Source organism: Pholis gunnellus, assembly GCF_910591455.1.
Source record: "Pholis gunnellus genome assembly, chromosome: 6".
Classification (NCBI taxonomy): Eukaryota; Metazoa; Chordata; class Actinopteri; order Perciformes; family Pholidae; genus Pholis; species Pholis gunnellus.
In genome coordinates, this window is record NC_136532.1 from 12,126,552 (window position 1) to 12,148,237 (window position 21,686).

Here is a 21,686-nt window from a genome sequence, read left to right on the forward strand (position 1 = left end):
ATATTCAAAACACACACACACACACACACTAATGCTCACATGTGCCTAATATAAAAGTGGTCCACTTGGATGTGGCACACAATGAGAGGGTTATGTTCGCCGACCCTGATCCGCAAACTAACAACAAAACACACAAACAAAAATTCTGAGGGGGACGTTTGCCGACAGGCACGCACTCTGGGACATAAAAAAGGCATTGTTAACAAACCCTCCCAGCTCCACAAACAAGAGCCACTGATTCCCAAACAATACAAGCCCCTGGATGCACTCACCCACCAGCTCTGCACAACCTCACACCAGCACAATAAATAACCTGCACAACAAAAGGCCATTGTGTGTAAAAGCCTACAGTTTAGGCATTACTGCCATGATATACAGCGTTGGAATAACATATTGGCAGCGGATTCTTATATATACGATGCAGCATATCACTGTTATTGGGGCTTATACAACCTTGTATGCTGTGCAGTCGTATTTATAAGACGTTTCTCTGCAGATGAAGGGCATTTCGGCAAATACACTCGGCTGTTAGCTTTCTATATTCCAGTCAGCTTCAATAGCTTCACCCATGGGATGAAGGGTGAGGAATGTCTGGCAGTCCAATAGCAGCGAGTCGTCTGTCATCTCTAATCAAAACACGCCTGCCTAGACTAATGTCAACCCTGTAATAGCAATGAGGACTAATTGACTTCACAGCCAACTGCTGCATCTTTGTGCTGGGCGAAGTTTCATTAATGGTAAATAACAGCCTCAGAAGGCAGCAAGTATGTAGAAAATAGCTGAAATCCAGCAAATTAAGATGAATGAAATTTAAATTCAGATTCATGTGTGTTACAAATACTGGGATGAGGGCTTTTGAAGTTCTTATGAAACAATGAGAATATTATTGTGTATTAAACTTTATATTTCCAGCTCCTACCTGAGCAGCATTCAAGGTAAAAATGTAAGCCTTAGTGTGGCATGTCCAATCAAATCGTCTCGTTAGATTCAGTACTAGCCTCCAGGTGTAAATGGTGGATTAGAGGCTCGTGAGTATCCCCACTGTGGTCCAGCTCACACGGTACCGTCCACTTCTGCCCCCACAGACTCGTAACATACTCTGCTTCTTTGTGTGATTTTGAAATTAAAAAAAAAAATGTCTCCACATATTGAAACTTTGTATCAGGCTTAACTATCTACTACAATGGCTAACCAAGCTAATGAGCAAAGCACTGCAATCATAGGAAAAACAACCAGAGACGGCAATTTTCTGAAGTATTACATGTGTAGCTTTTAGTACCCCACAGAATTTGTAATGAAAGTCTTTGCATACTCCTCTTCTTAAACCTCCACTATAGGTGAGCAGTGCACAGAGGCATACCGTGAGCTAAGCCCGGATCAGCTTGACCTTGACATGTGGAATCTACATACAAGTACCCTGAGCATACGCGGGTTATGTTACTTGACCTGCGAGCTAATTCAATAAGATAATGATCTTTCAGAAACGTTTGTGTGTCATACTACAGACTTGACAGAGGAGGGACACATAAAAGGATGTAAGGAAGAACCAGGCTGCATTAAACTGGTATAGAAGATTCCAATAGAGGCTGTGAGAACTGAGATATATTCACAGTAAAAGAAGCTACAATGAGCAAGGAAAACTATTTAATAGAAACCAGCTTTAAACTCATAAAGCTTGAAGCTCAACACTAAAATACAAAAAATAGCAGTGTGACAAGAGTCTAAGTGCACAGTTTTAAATAGTGGCACACATTTTCTTGTTTTTATTTAAATTATAATTGAGCAATGAGATGTAAAAGTCCACGACAACAAACAAAATTCACAAGTCATAATTGACATAGCCTTGTATTTCTGTTTTAAAAAGCTGTGTATCCTGAGTGCCACTCTGAATTGTGCTCAACACATGCCTGCGGTCCCATGCTAGGAGAATCCCCTCTGTAAAATGTGTTGGTTTGCAGCACAGTACAAGCAAGGTGCTCTTACAACATGACTGAGCCTCTGTGCTCCTGCCGATGCCGGCGAGGGACTTTGAGCAATGAGAGCGTGGCTTAAGATTGTCAGACAAACCACAGGGGAAACACATCCTCTTCTCCTCTTATTGCCTCAGCCTTTGTTGCGTTGTTTTGCGAGGCAGCAGCATCAGTTGTCATCTAATACCACTTTCACACAGAAACCCTGCTTATGTTGTGACATGTTGAATAGATGTGGAGGGTAGCTGTGGAGTTTACGGAACTGTTGATTGCAGATACACCGGAGGATACATCAAAGGGCTGCTGTTGACAAAAGACCTCCTCAAAAGGACAGTTTTAATTTAAATGGATTAAAGACAAGTTTGGCTGCATTAAAAACTAATCTAATATCACTCTAAAAAAAAAACTTTTGCTGCAGATGCAACCTCACCAGGCAGGACTTTCGAACATAAATCACAAACCCTCCACACTAACTTCAGCCGAATGTGAAAAATGAGCTGTGCTTTCTTGGTTTTCATGTGAGGATTTATATTTCCCCAGAAAACCTTATTACATACCATTTGTAAAGCATTGTTGATATTGCAAAATTTCTTATCCCAATGTGACACAATCCTTTATTGTCTCAGACAGGTCCATTCACGGCTTAACGCAACAACAATAAAACAAGGGCTCTTTTTTCCCTCTACCCATCCTATGGTGGCTCACTTGAATATTCAAACAGTGTTCATTGTCTTTTTGTTTTGTGTTCATTGTTTGTTGTGCTGTCATTCCTCAGCTTGGCTCCTGAACTTCAAAAGAAAGGCTTATGTCAATTTATGATGAAATGGAGTGAGCAGGCGAGGGAAAAGATGGAGGCAGAGAGAGAGAAAACCTTCACGCAAAATGGCCCTGCCTCAAAATGTATGCTTATTAACGGGTGTTCAATAAATCAATGGAATATAATTAAATTCAAACAATGTGATTTCTGCTCTCACTTGCCGAAGCCTGACTCCAAACACCGCTCTCCGCAGAGCCTAAGGTGACCCCAATTCCCGTGGTCCAAAGGCGGACTCCGCCGTCTTTCTCTGGAGGGTGTCATAGATCCAATAGTCAGTCATGCATAACATTAGTGCGTCGTGAAGCCCACAAGGCAATCAAATAGTGCACCGTTGAAATGTTGACACTGATCTCATTTGATATATTTGAAGTGTGACAAAGCCATTTTTGCTCTGCTGGATATTACGGACTATAAAAGAGAGGATGACACAAGCGCTCACAGCTAAGCTGGAAAGGGAAGCAGGCATTTTTCTCCCCATATTCTCTCCACATTGCAGTTTCTGTCAACCGAGACTCAGCAAGCCTTTCCCTTTACTCCATAATGTGTGCTATCCAGCTGTTGTCATCCTGCTCCCTCTCAAAGCCGGCCCTGACCATGCCAGCAGAGGGAATCCAATTGGACAGAGTGGGAGGTGAGTCTGCGGTTGGTAATCACCTGCTGGCTAAAGGCACAGATGGCACAAACACCAGCAAGATGTTGTCGTGCAGCAGCAATCCAAGAAGTCTTTCTGACAGGCCGACAGACAAACACAGAAACCTGAGAAACCCACAGCGAGCTGAGGAATCGCAGCGCGCAGAATTTGAAGCACAAACCTGGCAGCCAGTGAGCTAGCTGAAGTGCAAAGAGTTAAAGCATCGATCTCGTGTTTTCACAGGCAAGGTCTTCGTGTCACTGCTCAATGATTGGGAAAAGTGAAAAAATGGGCAGGTTGTAATGATTTAAATTGGTAGATGCTTTCCATGACAAAAGCAAACTGATAAGGGTTCCCGTTATCAGCGGGTTTGACCAGCCACGGCGAGAGAATTGAGAAGCGAGGTCATCGCGGAGATAACAGCATATGGAGGAGACTGATTATCTTTTCCTTCTCAAGTATTTTGGATACATTCCGTCGCTCCTGTGATTCATTTTAGACCAAAGTCTTGCTCTCACGTTTCAGGTCTCAGAACTACACATCAGGGAGAACACGGCTGGTCTCCACCTGCTCAGATTTACACTAGAGCTGCCGAGACTTTAAATCTTCTGACACGCTGGAGACAGTAAATTCAAGTTTCCACCGGGATTAACAGAAGATATATACTGATACATTTAACTACAACAGTTTGAGCGAACGTGCAACTGTCACTGAAATCAGGTGCAGAGCCTGTTAGCTTTTCTCTCTCAGCTAGATGAAGGAAGTTGGACGAAGTCATTTAGTTTATTGATGTTGCTCGCAGAGATTTTTTTATGGTACTCAAGGCTCCCGACACATCAAACATACCAGAGTAAAAAACGCCCCGGAGACATCCCTCTTTCTGAAGACTCCCCAGCAGATGAGCTCCTTCTGCTCTGTGTGTTACTGCTCGTGCCTTGGTTTGTCCTTCACAAGAGACAGGTAACACTGCCAAGACCCAGTAATTAGTGCAGATGGAGACTGTAATACTCTCCTCCCCTCCCTGCAGAAATGCCAAGGGAGGCAATCTATAAATTCCTGCATATTAATGCAATTTAAAACCACTCCAGACACCTTGCTGGAGGCAGGTGATAAAAAGGTGAAAGGCAGACTATCTGGCACACAGCTGCTGATATGTCGGTGACATCAGTCCTGTCTCAGCAACTTCCTGGCCCGACACCCCTCAACACACACAGAAATAACTTGATAATCTATCTCCTCTCTCAGAAAATGCTCTCCAAATCCTGACCTTAGGCCTTACAACTGGGTCTCTATCAATAATTAAATGGTAATCTAAAAACCCATTTTAGTTGGGTCATCTTTCTGCGCCATTGTCCCGGCTTTTCTTCTTCCTCCGTCTATTTTCTCCTCTTTCTGTAAGATCTAGTTAGAGATTCCATTAGCATGAGAGAGCAGGCTGGTAATTGTCTTCACCCTACTGAGTGATCCCTGGATAGAGGATTAGGCGGAGAGAAAGCCCTATTTCAACTCGGAGCACAGATGCTGCCCAAAGCCACCCACTCCAGATTAGATTAGACTGCAGAGGGATGAAACCGACTGGTAACTTCAAGCAACATTAGACAGAAAGTGTGGACAGGAGGAGAAACTTTTGTTGACCTTTAACCAACAGCTGTGACCCCCGTTTTTCTTTTTTCTCTACTCTTTTTGGAAATTTTCCTTTTAATCTACTAATATGCTTTTCTGTTGAAAATGGGGATTTGGGGGAAGGCAGTTTATAATTTCTCTCTGTGATGTACACAGAGTATTTAGAGCTGAATCTCCCTAAATCATCCCCCTGGGCCACCCTGTCCGTCACTAATCTGCCTGCCGCCGCCCACTCATAAGAAGGTGTCACATTTCTGGCACTTTTCCATGGGATAAGCACTTCAAACACCAGAGCTTCTCCTCTTGACCTTTCCACGGAGATGATCGATTAAGCCCGTTGGATTTATTCCATAAACAGGCAACCATTACATCAAAAAGGCGAGGAATTTACCTCAGAGGCAGAACTTAAAATCCATATAAGCTTCATGAGGGTTCCAGTTTTCATTGGCTTTTTCAATCCACTTCTCGCAGCACATTAATAAGCAGAGCGCCTTTTCAGGGGCTCTTTTGGTATCTGAATCACTGCAGTTCTCTACCTGTAATTATTGAAGCAAATCACAATAACAGAGTGAAATTCAACTGCTATCTGTACTCTTTAAATCCGTGATGCAGAAAAACTGTTTAGCTCACTTCCTCTGCTAGAGTGGGATAAAGTGGAGTACGAAATGCCTGAAAAGTTTTAAAAGTGAAACACTGCAAATGGTTGCTTTGTGGAAAAACAGCATGGTGGAAAGTCTTCACTCTGCTTCTCACCTGTCCAGGAAGCTCTGTGGGGTAAACCAAGGAACACCAAGGCCAGTAAAAAGGTCTGCTTGCTGCATGAGCCATTAAGTTACAACACGGCAGGCTTCCTGTTTTCATGCTTGAACACTTTCTACATGCTTTCAGCAAGGACAAGACTAAACAACCTCGAGTGGAACACCAGGGAGGAGAAACCCAAGAAGACAAAGAGTAGTCCAACAACAGAATGCTTTAAAGCACAACAAATCACGCGTCACTGCGAATCCCATTTGTGAAAGTTAAAACAGGAAATCTAAAACCAGTTTCATTTCAACAGAAAAAGGGAGAGCTTCCTCTGAGGAGCCCGACCATGCTCCTCCCGTTTGTGACCACAGTGGCCAGCAAGCTCTGTTTCAGCTCTGAGGGACTCCTGCTCTATGGTAATCATATTGAATAATGAGGCAATACCACCACTCTTGCCGCCCATTCCCCCTGCATCCTTGACTAGAGTCTTTGATAGACACTAATTCTAGCTCCATCTATAAAGCTCCTCTCATGCATTTTTAATAGAATCTATTACTTTAGGATTAAATTATAAAAGACTGTCCTCCTTACATTTTTAATAGTTTGCATAATTGGTATCAGGGCCTGAATGCGAACCATAAAAACCCAGTTTGTACAGGACTGTGCTGCAGAGCGAGCCAGACAAAACCACACAGCACCGCTACACTATCGTAGACAAGTACATATCTGCCCACCCCCGTGCACGCACATGTGAGCATGGCCATGGCTGCTTTGGGTTCATTGCCGGGGAGAATTAAGCGGTGTGAGCTCAGCGCTTTGAATGACGGGGACAATAAGGTCAGGGACCATGAGCGCTGCCTTTGGCTGCTGAGCTCCGGCAGGAGCCTGAGGCAGGAGGAGTCACCTGATGGAAACAGGAGTCATAAACCAGGTGTCCATAGACACCTGCTGCCACTATGTCAACTGTGACCACAACACTCGCCGGGGCAAACAGCAAAAACTACTTAACAGGTTTACAGCCTCCCCCTTTGTCCCCACAGTCACCGATAACTGTGTTCAGTCAGCTTAAATGGAAATGTATGTCCCTCCTCTGTTCCTGGTTCGAGGCAGAGCAGCCGCGAGTTAAATGTCATCTGCACTCTCTCACTCTCTGCATCTCCAGCTCAGCTCTTTGCAACAGACAGAGCAAACAGGAGAGCAAATGTGTCGGGAGGCATCTCTTCTAAACTAAAGCCCCCTTAGAAATCTATGCACGTCACCATCCCCCAAATTAGCACCGCAGGGACACCCCCCTCACCGCCCCCGCCTGCTGGCGGCAGCTCTTTGGCATATCTGTACCGGGGAAAATATTTCACACTATATGAATTATTAAGTGCGGGGCCAGTGCTAAGCAGTGTGGAGATAGACCAGTTATTCACAGCTCTATTGGGACGGATGCGTCGGAAACCCGGGCCGCTCGCCTATCAGATCGTTTGTCACGAGTGATAGACAATTTACAATGAGAGAATTTTTCAATTTATTCATTCTGCTGTCACTGCAGTTTTCTACCTCCACTCATTCCACTCAGTACCCCCCCCCCCTCGTAACTCTGTCTCGTCTGGCGAGGGGGCTCCACGCCTGAACCAACCGCCTGCTTCTCTGCCTGATACTGTTGCTTACTTTGTCCTCCCTCAGCCTGGGAGAAAAGGTGGAGGTGAAACACGTGCAAGAGACATGAGGAGAGTAGATCCTGCTACTTTAATCATCTTCACTGAGGTAATGGTGTGTTGGGGACATCGTGTGACGGCTGAGGGGTTCGGACCCTATTGGTGGAGCTGTGGCTGAATGTGGCTCTGGGATAAAGGAAAGGAACAGGAGACAAGGCAGGCGAGGGTGCTTCTAGGACAAAAGAAAGATAATTGAATTAAACTGCAGCTGAGTTCTTTGCACTGTCAAAAGCAAGTAAAGGCATGAAGGAGAGAAAAAAGTTTATAAAAGTCTAGATTGGAAATAAATATGTTCAACTATTTGGATCTGTATTGTAATAAAATAATCTTTCCAAAGGCAAAATCATCCTAAAGACAGGTATTTATTTTATTCATCAGAAAGAATAGCATCCCAGAGGGGGCAGAGTCCTGCTTATTTTCCCTATAATGCCAAATAACAACTCCCACGCAGACAAACACAGGACCTCAGCACTAATGTCTGTCAGACTTTATAACATTAATTACTGAAGGTGAACCAGCAGTCAAAACAGCCACAGATTTGTTTTTTGTTCCCAATACTCAATTAAAACGGACAAACCAAAAAACAGACCAGCCTCTAAAGTCTAATCAGCAGTCTTTCACTATTTCATGTGACGGGAGCTCAAACTCAGGAGAGACAAAAAGGTTGTTTTTATTCTTCCTAAGCTGAATATACAAGACAAATAAAAATGAGATCAGCAGGCATGTTGGTCTAAATGCTCAGTGAGAGCAGTTTGACCTGTGAAGCAGCTCAGAGTGTTTCTCTATCTGTGATGCCCTTTGAAAGCCTGACGCAGACGGGTTGCACTGAATAGGCCTTGATGTGAAAGGCAGAGATGTTAGATAAATGTCCTCGCAGCCAAGGCCTCTGCCCTCTTCCTGATGATGCATTCTTATACTCAAATACTCACTTCCCCCCCTTACACACACCCACACACACACACACACACACACATGCAGTGCCAACAATCCCACTGAGGGCAGCATTTGTTTGGAGACAAGGTGACCCTGTTGCCTAGGGGCCTGTGAACAGGCACAATGAAGGCCTCTCATCCTGCACACACCCAGCCGGCTGTGTTGGGCTGATGACGGGTGGAGGGGTGGGGTGTGAGGGGCATCACAACACCCTGCTACTGCAGTTTTAAACCCCTATTCAGGAAGCCCCCTGAGATAGCTCCTTTCACACCCTGCACAGACGGAGCAAAATCCCCGCTTGTAACCCAGAGTCACGCAGTCAACAGATGGAGCAGCTATTGAGTGAAGGATCGCGCCGGCAGAGGCGGCTCCCCATCCATCCATGCTGGAGACAATGGGGCAGCAGGTCAAGAGTGCTGTCTCCAGAAGGAGGGGTCAGGGAGGAGGGGCATGCTTCGACACAGTCGAGCTATGCGAGCGCTTTGAAACTGGAGGAACTGAGAGAATGGTTTCTGGATAACGGGCGGAGGGGAGGAGGCTCGTGGCTGGCGGCGGGGATCAGACTTAGGTAGTGGGGGCTTGTGTGTGAATCTGGGACAGCAGTGTTTGTGTTCAACCTGCAAACAAGAACAAAAAAAACCATCCCTGCGTGCCCACATTTGCATGTTCAGAGGAAACACAGACTCGCAGTTTAACGCACATTTCAAGGACCAACAGTTACAGACACTTGCTTGTCTTTGTGCACAAAAACAGAGAACTTTATTGTTGATAAAAAGCACTGCAGTGAGGCGATATATGCAGGCAGTAGAGAATACCCTTACTATACTGCAAAACAGTTGCAGTGCCCTCAGGACATTTTTTCGTAAAAAGAACTGGTGTCTGCAACCAGGCCACAATTAGTTATTAAAGTGTATAATTAAAATACAAATGCTTGACTGATTCCTTATTGTTCATCATAATATTCTTCCAGCAGCATCACGTGAGATTACAGGGAAGTGCCAGAATAAAGCCGATGAAAACGATGGCTTTGTATTGTTCTGAAGTCGTTATTAATGGACCAATTTTCTGGGTTTTCAAAGTGTAGAAACAACTGTGAGACAGAGGGTGAACTGCTATGAATAGCTACATGCTCAAATGCTCATGCCTGCATGCATGCACGGGTGCGTGATCACACAGACGATCACAAAGCAGTCACAGCTCTCTGCTGGGGAAAGTATATCCATTTCCATTGAACAGCAGTCTTGCTATCATGTGGCTCTGACCTGGGAGTCAATTAGTCATCTAGGTTGCTCTGCCTCACTGGGTTTCTATGGCCAGAGACGAGACAAAGACACATGGAAGGTAGGCCTCTACGATGATCCCATAACTTCAGATTCTCTATACGTCGTAAACATCCCAACTACTGAGCCGCCAAATGTTCCTCATCCTTGAAAGGTTTGGTTTATGGGGCTATTTTGCACAGGAAGGTTTTCATTACAAAGCAGAAGGTGTCAGGAGGATTGCAGCGATCCTCCATTAACAACCACTTGACAAGAAAGTACAGAGACTCAAAAAAAGACTTCCTACCAATTGGGAAATGTTCACAAATCACACCTAATTAAACACAAAAGCCTAGTTCGTGAACTCAGAGTGCAGAAAGCCTTTTCAAGACAGAGGCCAGATAGTTTTTTCTGGGTTGTGCAAGGACACCGTTATTTAATTATTGTTTCTGTTTCCTTCAAAAAACATATCAGCTCACTACTGAGGGACATAAAGGGTCGAGCTGTAATTCTTCCTTCCCTAAGTCAGATCACAATGCATCAATGTTTTGCCATTTCAGAATATGCCGCTGTTATGGTGTTTGAATTTAAAAAAATAAAGCCTGTTCCAACCACACTAAAAGGGATCAATAAGTGCATAAAAAAAGGAAATGGCCGTAAACACGGGGGCTTTTATTCAGAGTGCCGCGATGCAGATGAAAGCACAGAATGCACCTGGAGCGCAAAGCTGAGAGCGGCGGAAGACAAGAGAGCCAGAGAGCGCTGTGTATATTCAGACCTCAGCACCATCTATCTCCACGGCAGCTACTAGATTTCTAATATCGTTGGTTTTAAGGAGGCTCGCCTTTCCTGCCACAATGATGCAGATTCAGCCCCAGTTGCCCCCCTTTTTCTTTTCCAGTGTGGTCTCACAAGGTCCTCTCGGTTTTCTGCAAACAATACTGCCGGACAGCCTCCCTTATTTAAAAGATTAATAGGATGCTGTCTTGGCAAAGAAGAAATCAGTGAGGTTTCTGTGACAGCAGAAAAAGTGTGAAAACAATGCAAAGAGGAGAGACCATTGTCACAGTTACCAACTGGCTGCGGCAGCTCAATTGAGACGGCTGTGGCTTTCAAGCCCAGCTGTCAATCACAGCAGCAAGCATCAATGGGGTAAATTTGAATGATAAAACGATAAGTCATGAGCAGCCGATTTCCCTGTCATCGAGACAGGGGCTGTTTGAGTGTAACTGACTATGGGTGGAGAGATTTCACTGAAGCCATATGGAATTTGGTTTTGCCTCAAGTTGCTGGCTTCAGCCCTCAATCATGACAGAATGTGTAATCACCAAATGTCTTCCTCTCAATCCCTGTTACAATTGGCAGCACGGTGCTGTCACTAGAGATGGGGGAACAAAATGGAAAGCTGACTAAAAGACAAGCTTTAAGTGACACTTAATTTGAGATACCCAGGCATTCTCTCAGCTCCAGTAAACAGGATCCATCAAACTTCGCCCAGAGCCTGTATGAGTCTACAGCTGTCTGTGGGGAGAGGCACAGTATGCCTGAGAGGACTGATGAAGAAATCAAGTGCTTTAAAAGTTCCTAAAGACAACAAGACGAGGCACAGGATTGATAATGACACATTCAAAGAGCACATTTTCATCTCATCCATGACTATGCAACACGCAAAGCCTTTTCTCCTTTAAAGACAAACTTGCCCAAAAAAAACCCAAGCAAGACAGAAGCTAATGACAGCCTCGGAGAAGACGAGAGAGGGGGTAAAAAAAAAGAAAAAAACCCACAAGTGAGCTGGTAAAGAAGTAAGAGAAAAACACAGAACAGCTGCTTTCTCCCGTCTTCCCTTTGCTCATCCCAGGAGAGTCCCGTGTGATCTCCCTGATCCTAGTTTGTGGCTGACAGAGGGGACCGCTGCTCTGTTCATCTCCCCACTCACACGGCTCTGTGCCCCCCCCCCCCTCCGCGCGCCTCACCGTCACTCCGCTGCCAGGAGGAAAGGGGGGGGAGCAGGGGGGGCTACATCAAGGAGAGACTCTCCCAGTGGGTTCTCGTCAGTTCCAGGCCATTGCACCTTGCTCGCTGGGATTTTGTTTACACACACACACACACACACACACATACACATCCTTTCAGAGGCAGATGACTATTAATGGATACCATAATGTGGTGTGTTTTTTGGGGGGCTGCACAGTCGCATGTTTTGTCTTTAAGAACTGTTGTAATAATTTGAACCGTTCCAGTGACAGATCACTGGAAGTTTGTGACAACAAAATGAGTTTGATGCCTCGCAGAGCTTATTTAAGTGGCACAGGAGCAGATAATGTTCAATCAAAACCCAGTGATACGGTTGACGTGGTCAGTGGTAGTGTGCAGCCAAAAGGCTTGACACACTTTCATGGTCTTTGGGGACGAGCAGAGAACGGCAGGCTGCCCTTGTGCGTTCAGTCTCTGCAGATGTTGCCTTGGAGAGCGGCTGACTGGCTGGCTGCGGTGACAGCTGGACAGCTGTTCCTAGAGACGCAGCCACAGAAGCATGCCATGGGGATGGGGGTGGGGGGATAGCGCTGTATGTTTAGTTTATCTGTATGAAGTTCCCAGGACGTGCAAAGCTGTCACTCTTAGCAATGGTGCATGAGCTTGGATAAGGAAAGATGGCACCGAACGGGATATGGAGAGAGAGCACAGATGGGTAAATATCAGAAGCGGCTGACATTATTTGAAGAAGCTCCATTAACAAAACAGATTGTTTTGTGAATTGTAATTTGTGTCTCCAAAAATGAACAGTCAAATGCAACACCAACACCAACTGGAAGTCAAAACATTTAACTTGATCCACGAAGTCTGTTTGAGCAACCACACCTTTTTATCATCATAAACAAGATAAAGTTATATATGAACTTCACAGGGAATTTGAAATGATTTTTTTCTACTTCTTCAGAAAAGAGAGAAAGAAAAAAAAATCTATTTTCAACAGCAGAGAGGATAATTGGCTAAGCATTAAAACGACTGTGGACTTTGTGCCAACACCAGTGGCTGCTGGTGATGAAAAGCAGTCTAAATTGGGGTCATGTTCAGATGTTACACCTTTATCCTGCCACTTAAAAACACAGCTACCTAAAATGATGGGGACCTGCTGGAGAACGGTGCACGTTAAAGACTAGATTAACGTCCGGCTTTAGGAGTAAGATTTGAAAAAAGCAGTTGAGAAAGAATTGAAATGTTGGAACACTCTGCAATATTAAATGCTGTCACCTGCTGAATAAACACACTGCAAATCATGAGTTAAACTGCTTGGATTGACGCCAGTCACTTCCGCCAAAACTCCCTTTTCCTAAGCAGGCCGGGCTATTTATTATGCCACAAAAAGGTCAGCAATTTGTTCAACTCAATAAAAATGTTAATAAAACTAAGAGCTCACAAGAAGAAGCACTCATAGCCTCTGCTCGCCTATCAAAAAGCGGGAATAAGTGAGTGTGTGTGCAGATGCATCTATTTGAATGCAACGTGGCCACTGCAGCATTACATAGGTCAAGGGTTGTACAGCAGCAGCTATCTAGTAGGAAATATAGCTTTGGCCTCGTCGTAATCCCGGTCAAACTCCACCAACTGCTTAACACAAAGCGGATATATACTGTGAACACACACACACACACACACACACACACACACATCTACAATAACCAGGAGCTCCAATTCCAGCTCACACCCTCAACCCACTCTGCTAAATAAATGAAAAGTCCCATTAAGGCAGATTTCAAAGACCGGCAGTGCAATGGCTTATAATTATATATGAAATCTTTTAGAGGAAAAAAGTGATTACTCTGGATGTAAGTCTGGAAGTGGGTGGTGGTGGGTTATTGCTAAGCAACCAGTCATTATCCTCCAGAGTGGAGCGAGGTGACCGGCCATCCGTCTAACTCCGGTGGCTTGCCATGGCTCCTGTGCAAACGCACCCCCCACCCATCTCCCTCTTTTCCTCCGCCACTCTCTCTCTTCCTCTTCCTCGCTCTCTCTCTCCCTCTTCCTCTCTCTCTCTCTGCCGTCTCCCCGTCCGAATACAAACAGAGATAAAGAACGCTGCAATCGCTCTTGACACACAAATAGGTTAACACAATAAAGCCGGCTTTGCCTGGCTCACTCGAGGGAGGAAAGCAATTCCAGCAGCAGGCAGGAGGTAATAAAACAGGGCTGTGTGTGTGTGTGTGTGTGTGTCTGTGTGTGTGTGTGTGTCCATACATGTCCTCATGTCAATGTTCCTATGTTTTTGTATGTGAGTGGAGGCAGGCACACAGAAGCTCTTTGGCCTCTGGGCCTAATATCCCACGGATTTCCAACCCTTTCTTGACACAAATAATAACACAGGAGAAAATGACGGAAATTCCAGGCTACTCCTCCATTTAGATTAAGGAAATTGTTGCTTTATGTTAATAATATAGCTGACCTGCATCAGCCCCATACAAACGCATAAACGTTTCCCTATGGGTTATATGCCGGCTCCCATGTAAATGGTCTCCGGCTTGGTTAAAATTTGAATGAGTTTTATCTGTGCAAGCCTCAGCTTACACTCCCTGATGCGGGCGGCTGCCAGGCCTGGCAATAAATGATAAAAATCTCCAGAGTTTTATTAAATCGTGTTGCATTCACGCTGAACTCAGGAAAATGGTGCGGCGGCTTCTGCAATTACAATACGGACCAGACAACATTGTTTTCTCCAGTCAGTGGAAATTTCATTACCTTACAGCAACCGCCTTAGAATTGGGTAATAGCCTCTTTTTGTCACAGACACAAACCGTCTGTGGGAGGTGTGACACTCCATAAGTGTTATCCATTTGCAACAATATGCATTCAGCCAGTCACAGTCCGGATGCGGGTCAGCATAATGTGTACCATTACTCAGCGATAGGGAGGAACTGAATGGGGGAAATAGCGGTCAATAGCTAATTTCTGGATTGACTGTGGTGTAATCAAACGCATTGGACCTTAATACATCCATGCAGCTGACTGTATCTCTCCTCCAGGCTATTATAGACAGATGACGTGGGTCACACATGGCCTCATCGCTTGCATGTCAATAAAGAGAGAGAGAGAGAGGGCGAGCACGTTTCTTTTTCCTGTGGAATGACTGAACTGTGAAGAAACCCCAATTAAAGCTTGTGTAAAAGTTTCACACATTTGGGTCATACAGGATAGCCATTTGTAAGTGTCAATCAATTCCCCTGCTTTCACCCGCTGTTCCTTCAACCAGGTAATCAAACAGCAGAGATGTAAAGCGGTGGCCATAGTCAACAGGGAATGAATTACCAAAGCATGACGAGGAAGCACCTTATCTGTCTGATGTATTTCCTGCTTCTGCAGAAAGCTACGAAGCCCGAGGGAGAGCAGTCAACCAAGATGCAGGGAGATGGAGATTAGGATGATGTGCAGTTCCTTGTTCCATTAAAGTTTGATCTTCCTCAATAGCCGAGGAGAATCAGATATCTCCCATTCAAGATTAAAGTACACCAGCATATAGGGAGAGATTAATCAGAGGCCTGCATGAGATAAAACACTCTTGCTTCTGGCATGGAAAACAGTGGCAATAAAGAGTTCAGACGATAATGTGAAACATGGCGAGCAACAATAGCAAATCAAACAGCACCCACGGACCTCCAAAACAAATCAAAGCGCAGACTAGACTGCGATACAGTGGCTGAAGAAGTACAGCAGGGGCTGATCTGATAGTAACAAAGGCCTTCATTTTATTACTGGTTAAGGTTGAGGAGGGCACACTGAGGATTTTCCCATGTTGCTCTACTGTCGCCAGGCTCTCATTCCCTCTCCTCCTCCTCCTCTCCTTGAGATCAATGGCGCTGGGGTGATTTCACAGCAGCCTGCACTGTCACCCAGAACAAATCAATGTGACCATGAGGAAGGCAAGAGCGGCATTGTTTTTAAGGAGAGCAAATTCGCTGTTGGAGAGCTTGTCAGATTTGCTTTATTCTCTTTCTTCCACCAAGAACACTTTAGAAGGAGCATGCCTCCCCTCACTTTACCGGCTGGGTTATGGAGTAAACTGCACAGCCCTCTGCCTCTACGAGTGTACTCATTAACCACATATAAACTGCACAGTTCCTTTTGCCTATATATCACACACACAAGAGCATTTACAAACAAAAAAAATGGACTGACCGCGCTAACCTTTCCAAATGAAAGGCTATATATTAACCTGGGGCCTGGTGAGACGTGACTTCCACTCCATCTGACGGGGGGGGAGAGGGAGGAGAGAGGGAGGAGGTCAGGGGATCGCCGCTGTCCGTCACGCGTTAAGTGGCCACAGATAACCACGATGAAGAGCTGCCAACATCTACCCTCGCAGCCGATTGGATCACATGAGCAGACCTGTGGTCAGGTGAACCTTTTACAACAGCCTAAACAACAGGAAATCATCGACATGGTAACGAGCCGAGAACCACAGGGCGTCTCGCTAACACATAGCACTCATCAGATACACTGGGGGGGTGGGGGGTGGGGGGGGGGGGGGGGGGGGGGGTATGCAATAAAATGCCTGCAGTCTATATTTGTGTAGCTAAAGTTGTCGACGATCACTGACACATTTCACTCAATTTGCTTATGATTTGTGTATTCATTTGCGTTACATGAAGCTAACGAGACTGAGGGTTAATCACCCAGCAGTAAAATAGACAAAGTGTGCAGTTTGATGTATTGTAGCAGCGAACTATGTCATGGAACTGCAAACACAACATTCACAAACAGAACCAGTCCTGCTATTCCTGCTTTTAAAAGCCCGTCAACACTCAAATCTCTGCTGGAAACCGAACAACGTTTTCACCTCTATTCATTCGCAGACGGGCTGAAGGGTGTGTTTGTTTCTCCACAATCATTTCTGCATAATGCTTTTGTTTTATGTCTCTCTTTTTTTTTTTCATGCTCTGTCTCCACATCCTGAGTACTGATGTGCAAGACAAATCTCGCTGCAGGGACAACAGAGTTTATATTAAATCATGTAATATTGTACAAGTACAAGAAAGGGCACGTCGCTTCTGTTTGCCTGCACATGAAAAGTGTTAAAACAAGGACTGTTGTAGACTTTTTTCCTGAAATGAAACACTTTGATCAGGCATCTAATGAGCTGCTGGTGACATGGCTTTGAGAGAGAATGTTCATGTTCCTTTAAGTGTCCGGTGATATTAAGAATAAGATGCTTCGTGCGTTTCTCGGATATCAGATAAACTAAGAGCGCCTGTCTTTTCCTTTCTTTGACAGGAGAAGAAAATGTTCTTCATGATTATTTACATCTACAGTATTCTTTTGGACAGTTAATCTGATTTAAAAATGTTATTTGATTTGTGTGAATAAAAAAAAGCCCTTTCATTCATAGAGTCCACACAAGAATGGACATGTACTGTATATATAGACACTTCAGGGGTGGGTAGATCTTTAGTAACACACACACACACACAGCCAACCTCTCTCTCAATCACACACACACACACACACACACACACACACACATCTGTATCTACTATTTTAGTCATCTTAAGTGCCAAAATGAGTTTTGCTGCCTCTGGGAAGGTGTTGAGACAATCAAACCATGCAGGGATTAAAAAAGATTAATACACAGCGCAGGAAATTAAACTTCAGTGACTTTAACGATATTCAGTGAAGCTCACTTATTCACTTCAGGCAGGCGCTTTAATAAGCAAAGAATACAGTAAGGAACCCAAACGCTATCAATCACTCAAACTGATATGAAATTTGAGCAGCAAGAAGAAAAAAAAAAAAAAAAAAGTCAGGCTTCTTTTGGTGAAATTAGGATTACTTTTATTAATACGATGCTAAAATATGTTCTCCGCCTCTCAGCTGCTGCCGCCATAAATTAGTAGAGTAGATTAGATATTACTTTAGTACTTTAGGTTTTAATAATTTCATCAGCAAGTAAAGAAGAATAAATTGCTGATGTGCAAAGAAATATTTTTGAAAGATTATTTCTAGACTTTTGCCATTGTTCGACAGTTGAGAGTAGAGAGCAACGGGAAACATGGAGGAAGATCAAATGTGAGTAAAGTCTTGCAGCAGGACACTTGAAGGTCCAATGTTGAAAAAAAAAGATCTGACATCAAGCCAGAAAATAAAGAGGCAAAACAAAAGCTACAAACTCCAAAAGGTAATTCAGTGACCTAGATATTAAAGCTTTTCTGCCATTCTGTTCTCCCCTGCCTTGTCCAACCTTCATGTTGAGTTAAGGCAAGCATTATGCTGGGAAGACTATTTGTTTAGGTGAGGAGCAGCCGCAGAGCTAATATGAGCACAATTTGCTCAGCAGGTCATAGGCGCAGAGTGGAGGAAGTAAATGAGGCAGTTCTGCCCCCTCGGGTGCAGCCCTTGCCTCATACATCACTGGATGTTTTATTCAATACAGCCAGGATGGCAGGTGCCCTGACTGTGGGGGCGCCTGCCCTGCTGTAGGGGCCCATATTACATTCAGCAAGCTGCCTGTCTGCGGGGCTGCTGGAGAGAGAATGACTGTAGCCAGTGAGGAAGATAAATTTTGAGGATGCTTGTAGTGTAATGATAAAACATACTGTGTGCAGCTTTTTCACTGCACAGTCAGCATAATGTGCAGGCTCATTTATGTGCAGTGTGAGCGATGAAGCTGAATATTGCAAAGCCACCTCAGCAACCCGTGAGGCTCAAAGTTCACAGGAATGGAAACACACGAAACTTTATCAGCCGCCATTCAAATTCAGTTACATTCAAGATAATCAGACTTTTCTATTTGCATTCAAGGCTCCGGCTGCGGACGACACATTTTGCTGAAGAATTCACAGGACAATGACGAATTGCCTCCAGACATCAATGCAGCACAGAGCACCATCCATGTCGCCAAGCACAAAGTGAAAAGTTTTACAGTGTTCAGCGCACATCTCCATGAATTGTCGTGGATTAAAAAAAAAAAAAAAAAAGCCTGTCACAATATGCAGGCACACTATAAAACAGAGATTGTATCATCAACACTCCAGGGTGAACAATCACTAATTGCAGCAGTCACTATAGTCACCCTCCCCATGCACACGCAGTGACGCACGGGGGCGTGCGGATGAGAAACTCGCACCTTTTGCTCTTGAGCAGCAACTCCTCCGGTGCCACATATTCCTGCCTGTGGTGCCCGCTGGTGCGATACCCTCGACAATTCTCTTAATTGCTACCCATACTTGAAAAGACTAATATTACACATCAAAGCAGTTCCTAAAGCCATGCGGGAGCGGCTCTCTAACAAGTCGATTTTTACAACACTTCCGTTATTGTGGGTCACGCATGGAAACAAAGGGTTTAAACCTGAGACATCGTTATGTGGCCAGCATCCTGGGAAGAGGGAGCATTTCCAAACATTCATTAATTTCTGCTGTTCCTCTATTTGCCAACCCAGAAGGATTCAGCGAGGCTCTGGCGGTAACTACGTTAACGGTTACAAAGAATGACCCAAACCGTTATGAATCTGCAAGACGTAGAGACAAATAAATGATCATAAAATATATTTACCATAAATTGCTCCGTAGTGCAGACTAGAACTCCATGCAGATTGTAGCATTCACTGAGCAATCTGCCTCGTACTTCTGTGGTCGAAATTAAAAAGGATTCATTCTGTTCTCCAACATCCAGCAGACGCTTTGTCGATGTCAAATGTTGATTAAGTTTATCCTCTTCTTCCGATGGTATGCAAATATACCGGTAACCCTGCGAATTAGATTCCACACTCTAGCCTCTAGCATGCAAAGTTAATAAGCTTTGCCTTTTTTTTTCTCGACTCGGTTGCCAATTTTTGTCGAGGGCAAAAGCGCAGGTCGGCAATTTCAGGAGCGTCCTCGGAAGGATTGCGCACCAAGTGCGCTTCGGGTTTTCAACGTTTAGCCTCCGGGACAAAGTAAAAGGTCCTGGTTTCTCTTCTTCTTCTCGCTTGTAGAAATCTCCAAATAACAAAAATGACACTCGAAAGACTGGGTGGTTGAACTGCTACGCAGTATTCCAACATTCACCGCTGTTACGCATGGGCTTAAAGTGGTCCGCCTGCTCACTATAGACGACCTTAGGTGAATAGTATCATGCGAATGTTAGAAATATTATCTAGGCGATATTGTCTGGAGGTACCCTGGAGAAAAAAAAACCAAGGCTGGGCCAAAGCAGCTTCCGGAAATATCCTAAACTGATGCGATGTAAAATCCCGGTGATCAGGCTCTGCTCCGTCCGTCACTTTCTCCGCGGTGTCGGCTGCTTCTCTCGGATATCTTGTCTTCCGATTCAGACTCAGATTTCCAGCTGAGGCTGTGGAGTGACCTCGATAGCAAAGCTCCGAGATACTCTCTTTGGTGTAATAACCAAATGAAGAAACGGTTACGTCTGAATGAAGAGCTAGCTGCTTCGGGCAGCTCCGGGATGTGGTCCTGCCCTTGTGCCGAGCTGCCGAGACTGACAATAACCCGGAACGCTGCAGACTGTCAGGCTGCACAGACCGCCCACCGACCAATCACTGTACTGGGGGAATAGAAACATTCCCACGGGTTGGCCAATCATCGGTAATTGAGGACTGTTACCATAGAGATGCTCGGCGTCCAAGCGTCTAAAACCACGTTGTTTATTTGCGGAACAAGAAAAAGAAGAAAAAAAACCCGTCTGACATAAATTGCCGTGGCAGAATGCAGATTGAGATATTTAGTCACTCTTTAATCCTTATCAGCAGCCTAGTTAAAGGTTAAAGACACCATCCTTTAATGTGGAGACCTGGACTCAAACCTGCAGGCTTCTGCTCTGTAGTTGGTCTGCAGGGAGAAATTAAGTATTATCATGCAACCACAATACAATTAAATGTGATTACCATGCTGAATTAATACACTGTTTATGAATTGGCGACTGTAAAATGCTATTTAACTTAATTGCTTTGAAACTCCAATAGGATAAATAGGCTATCCCATACTGATAATAAGCCTGGTAATAATCAGTTTATAATATCAGAAGTGGCCCTGCTGTGTGAACGGCAGTTTATTGTCCTATGATTCATAAAGTGATCTATACTGCAGGATGCATCACATGCACTTTACACTATAATAACAATAATGTTTTGTTCCTAAACATTGATGTCTTCCAAAAACGTACCTAAATATATTTCAGCAAGACAATCTTTTAAAAAGCATGACATATATGTGCCTGTCTACTTAACTTTGCAGAATTCCTTCACTGACACCTTCAGCTTATATGAGTCACAAGAAACCTTGCAAAATACCTATTTTTTGCAAAATGTCATTACAACAGTTGGGAAGTGGAGGTTTTACTTTGACAGAGGCCCTTAGCATTCCTCTTTTTCTTCTTGCCAACTGTGTCCGGTGCACACAGACCTCGGGACACACAAAGGCAGTACAAGCAATCACACATCATGGACTCTCATAATAAGCTGACGCTGGGAAGTGGGTGATGCAGCACTCAGCTTATGCCAGTGCTGATAAGAGCCTGAAAGTATTACCTCGGTCTGGCAGCCCGCTCCAAGAAATCCATCCTGAGCCAGGTCATCAATTCTGCCCTATCTGATTGCTCACCAATCCCTGGCAGCCCCATGTCGCTGTCCTGGATTCTACCTTTGAAATTCTCTCTATGACTTGCACTTTCTTGTTCTTTCACAGAAAAATAGGTACATGTACATATGGGGTCTTTTGTGTGGTCTTACATCTACATGACAAAAAATAAAACTGTGAAAAGTGTGCCTGGGGAGGTAAAACGGTGATGCCTGAAATGTATTCCCTGCAATCACATTGCTGCAGTGGACCTATAGAGCATACATTAAAGCCTGTGGAGTTCAATCATATCACCACCGCTGCATAGTCAATCAAACAGATGAACAATTAATTGAAAAATACTCAACCAGAGCTGTGTTGTGCTCCAGTGAGGCAGGCAGGCAGGCAAATAAGCCATTTGATTAGCTGATAAGCAGATGACTCAACAAACATTCAAGGCATG

At 44.5% G+C, this 21,686-nt stretch overlaps 1 protein-coding gene across 1 annotated transcript in view; it reads right to left on the bottom strand.

The window, feature by feature from the left end:
• fam222aa (family with sequence similarity 222 member Aa) overlaps positions 1-21,287 on the bottom strand; it is a gene marked incomplete at its 5' end in the record, with an annotated part of 44,762 nt that extends 23,475 nt beyond the window's left edge. Inside the window, 1 exon segment of the mRNA XM_079162091.1 lies at positions 21,196-21,287. Coding sequence (XP_079018217.1) covers positions 21,196-21,287 — 92 coding nt within the window.
• Positions 21,288-21,686: the final 399 nt, after the last annotated feature.